Genomic DNA, 4,855 nt, shown 5'->3' on the forward strand with positions numbered 1-4,855 from the left:
AATTTTAGTGAAAAAACTAATTAAATTAAATAAATTAAGACACGATTTTTAATTAAAATATCAATGACAAATAATATAATAGCCACCGTGATTTGTGTGACATGTTTTTATATTTACGTTCTGAAAACGTATATTCCATAAACAGTTGTGGAAAAATGATAAAACTTTTTCCGAAATTCTCAGATATTCTAGGCAAAGAGCCTTCAATAAAATAATAATTGGGCGAGTTCATTTAGAGTATATTTTCCTGTCAGGATTGAATGTAGTACTTGCTTTGCTTGTAGCATAATATGGTATATGCATGACTGATTTAAAAATATTTTTAAATAAAATAGATGATTTATTGATGTCTATTATAATTTTTTACAAGAAAGATATAAAATTTTCGGCATTGGAGAATTTTTATAATCTCATCGTGTGGTAATTGAATTAAAATGCAGTCCAATAAAACTACCAAATCAATAAATATCATCATTTATTCACTTATCGAGCCTACAAATCGGATTATTCTGAACCATTTGCAGGTCTACTTTAGGGCCGACCAGGTCCCTAATGTTATTGAGCCCATATTTGATCATTGTGGGCCTTTCGAGGGACAGACCCCAAGCGATTACATTCACGTCTTCAGGTAGACCCATAGGCAGGAGCATCTCTGGTCGGAAAACGCCAGAATTTCCTATCTCTATCCATTTTCCGAGACCTGGAAATAATATTTCAATGTAATGAATACATTGACGTATTATAAACAACTACACAAACACTTACAATCGCCTATAAAAGAGTCATTAAAAATATCGGAGCGGTTTTGAATAAACACATAGATCAATTTACACAAATAACATTAAAACATGCATTTAAATTAAAAACTTATTTCGTAAACAACTCTGCCTCATAGATGCAGAGGCAGAGTTTTGGTTCGGTCAAATTTGAGATGAGAGGTAAGTACACAAATACAATATAAAATAATTTCCGCAAAGTTAAAATTAAACTATAATAAACCAATAGCAGTTAACTACCACACCTTTCTACACCTAAAACTCACCTGTATGATACGCGAAGATCTCCATACTGGGTTCCGTATACGGATTATAAGCAGGCTTGAACTGCAGCTTGTCGAAGCCGAGTCTCCGGAAGAAGGTATCCAGTTCAGTGATCAGGTCCGCAAGACCTAACCCTCGACCAGCCACCACACCTTCTACTTGATGGAACTCGGCTAGGTGGGTAGCGTCGAGCGTCTCGTTACGGAATACCTGGAAATTGAAATATAGTGTAATATATTGTAGTGCAGTGAAGAACTTTTGTCTAGGGGTGTAACAATCATTCTGACAAATATCTTATAAGCATAATATAAGCGCTGATCCCATTTTGATGAAATCTTCAAGAGAAAAGTTGATGTTATGATAAATTAGCTTGTAACGAAATATAAAATGCTTTCAAGTTTTAATAAAAAGTGATAAAAATTTAATAAATTTTTTAAAATAGCAGACAAACAGGTGTTGCTTTCTGGCCGATCGTCAAACGCAACTCTATGTGCAAAATGGAAAATGTGTAAAAATTTTAATGGGATAAATAATTGCTTTCTATTTTTTATGACAATAACAAAATAGAAGTAAAAAAACATTTAGCGAAATCTGTCCAGCTGTTTAATAACAACAATAAAATATTTTTATTATAGACATACAATATCCATATATTTTCTAAATCAAAGTTTTGCATACAACTTTATTGTACTTATGGTTATTTTTTTTAATTTTAATTTTTTATTCGAAAAATGCATACATTTATTAAAATCTACAAATCTTATAAATAATAAAGCCTACCTTATCAATACTAAAGTACTTCTGCGAGGTGAAGTCCTTCTGCTGCGCTAACTTGTACAGCATGCGCGCGCTGACCGCCGTCGTGTGCGTGCGCAGTAGATTCTTTTGGGCCTCTTCTATCTTCCACTCGTACCTGTAACCCTACTCTATGTTGGTTATTTTGTTGTTAACTATATTTTATTGTTAACCATAATTGAAAAAAGTTTTTTTTTTGTGTGGTGTTTCTCAATGTTAGCCAGAAGGGCTTCTACTTTTTAACGCGGACGCGGGGGTGAACTGAATCAGTTCACCGTGGTCGAAAAAAGTGGAAAAGTTTGTTTGTTTGAAGAATCATTTAAAAATTATACAAAAATTGGAATAATAATCCTTTTCAGATTAGATTTAAGTTGCATTGGTCCTGGGACCTAATATAATAGTGAGGAACACGACGTTTCATGATTGTATTGATACAAACGCCGAAAGTCCGACGCACTTCATACGCAGCGCACATTTATGTATAATATTATTAATATTGTTTTTATTTATGTATAATAGTTATTTGCTTAGAATTGAAAAAACTATCTGCGCATAAGTATTGCAATAAATAAACCTAACATATTTTACATTATTAAATAAACAAAATTGTGATGAAAGTATGAAAATTAAAAAGTTATTATTTTAATTAAGTATATGAATACTTACATAGATTTCATTTTATATTGACATAAACCAACCTGTGATCCATAGCCCCCTTCACTATGCACTTTCTTTACCCTCTCCAAATAGTCCATTGGGAACTCAGTGCTTTTAGCTGGCGAGGAGATAAAGAAGGTATCATGAGCATCTCTAGCTGGATGCTGCTGCGGCTGGAACAGTGCATCAAAGTTCCAGAAGGAACTCTCCACATATTGGTTCGTTGGCATCTCTGTGAAACCCATCTCGAGGAATATCTCTCGGAACTCAGAACGGACCTTTAGGAGTGGATGCAGGTGCCCGCACTCTGGTGGCTGACCTGGAATATGTATGTGTGTAATACAATATGAGATGATGTACCAACCAGGTGCTTAAGACATTTGTAAATGTTAATGTAACACCTACTAAGCTAATTGATATTAAATACTAATATTTAAAAGAGGCTGGTTCAGTTTATAGTTTAATATTTTGTTAAGATTAGAAATAATTCATAATTTTAAATCACTCGTGGTTCTTATCAGATTTCATGAAAATTTATATCTACAATAAAATTAAATTTTAAATAAATAAATTAACTTACCCAAAGCATCAAAATTATAAGGTTTGAATTGCAACTCCTTCCACGCTCCACTCATGAGCATTTCGGTTGTTAAATCAGTCTCTAATTTCTTTATCGATGTCGCAAATTGAGGTCCTTTTGTTAACAAAAAGCTCTTTAAAGTTATTTCTTGTAGAAGCTTGCGTTTTTTATAATCATTACGCACACTATCAGTTAAGTTGTCTATTCCCTTTTTAATTTCATTCAGGTTTTCTTGTACTGTGTCAGTGATGGTATCTACCTTTTTTTTAACTAGTGGTGCTCCACCAGATTTGTCTATGTATATCCAACCAGAGGACATAGCTTTGCTGAATCCTACTTTCGCATTTGGTACTTTCTATAACAAAATAATGGATTGGACAAATTAAATCTTCCATAAGGAACTTAGTATCAGTACACATCATATTATCATTAAATAATTATGTATTATAATTATTATCATATATTAGATATATTATAAATATTATAAAGGCGAAAGTTTGTAAGGATGTATGGATGTATGGATGTATGGATGTATGGATGTTTGTTACTCTTTCACGTAAAAACTACTGAACCGATTACAATGAAATTTAGCAAACATATAGAGGGTAACTTGGATTAACACATAGGATAGTTTTTATCCCGGAAATCCCACGGGAACGGGAACTATGCGGGTTTTCCTTTGTAAACGCGGGCGAAGCCGCGGGCGGATATCTAGTATATTATAAAGGCGAAAGTTTGTAAGGATGTATGGATGTTTGTTACTCTTTCACGTAAAAACTACTGAACCAATTACAATGAAATTTAGCACACATATAGAGGGTAACTTGGATTAACACATAGGATAGTTTTTATCCCGGAAATCCCACGGGAACGGGAAATATGCGGGTTTTCCTTTGCAAACGCGGGCGAAGCCGCGGGCGGAAATCTAGTATTATCATTAATTTGAAACTACATACATACTTATTGGGAAATGCTATTTAACTCTAAGAAGGTAGGAATTATTCAGTCACTTATTGCAGTAATTGCATCATTCAGTAAAGTAGTGTATAAATAAAGGGATCATTGAAATGCTAGTTACATACCTTCATAACTTCTGCCTGAGGTATGCCCTCGTCGGGAATACTTCTGTACAAGACAGCTTCATGGCTGCCGTGATCAGCGACCAGCTGTCCTTCCTCAGTTAAACCCCATTTCGTTGTTTTAACTGCTTCTGATACAACCATTTCAAGTGCTTCAACACTTTTAACGGCACCAACAATTTTCTGATGATCTTCATTGAATTCGGCAGCCAATTTTAACGTGTCTACTTTGTCACATTTGTCTAAATAATGTAAAATCCTTTCATTTAGTTCCATTTTGATAAAAAGATCTATTTATTTTAGGTTATTGACTCAAATCATCAATTTCAATGCCGTGCCTACAAATAATATTTGACAATTTTGAATTTTCACGACATTAGTGACGTTTTCCAACAGCTGACATGAGCAAATGACACGATGCCCAACGGGGAATGCAGAATACTTGCATATTTGACTTGATTGAATGGATTCGAGTGCAAGAATGGAAAGAATTGTTCTATCGTTAGATATTTTTAAAATATTATAATAACTGAGTTTATCTTTATTAATCAAGTATTATTTATAATTTACATACAATTAGTGGAAAAGAGTTAAAAAACATTAATGGCGAATTACCTTGAATCCAATCAAAAATAATGTAACCAATCAGGCGCTATCTCAGAGGAATGGCGCTATAATTTCGTTGCAGTGGCCAGTGACGTCCT

The 4,855-nt window shown here is 33.6% G+C and overlaps 1 protein-coding gene across 1 annotated transcript; it reads right to left on the reverse strand.

The window, feature by feature from the left end:
• Positions 1–458: 458 nt before the first annotated feature.
• On the reverse strand, positions 459–4,535 carry alpha-PheRS (phenylalanine--tRNA ligase alpha subunit). The gene is made up of 6 exons (XM_090102142.1): positions 4,155–4,535; positions 3,073–3,427; positions 2,534–2,811; positions 1,821–1,961; positions 1,043–1,250; positions 459–700 (listed from the first exon to the last, which is right to left on the reverse strand). The coding sequence occupies exons 1-6, from the start codon at positions 4,425–4,427 to the stop codon at positions 480–482; spliced, it is 1,476 nt and encodes a 491-aa protein (XP_089958268.1). The 5' UTR covers positions 4,428–4,535; the 3' UTR covers positions 459–479.
• Between the last annotated feature and the right edge of the window lie 320 nt (positions 4,536–4,855).

This window comes from Colias eurytheme, chromosome 5 (genome assembly GCF_061535395.1).
Source record: "Colias eurytheme isolate Ceu_HAF_F1 chromosome 5, ilColEury1 Martin Lab GWU primary, whole genome shotgun sequence".
In the NCBI taxonomy this organism is placed as follows: Eukaryota; Metazoa; Arthropoda; class Insecta; order Lepidoptera; family Pieridae; genus Colias; species Colias eurytheme.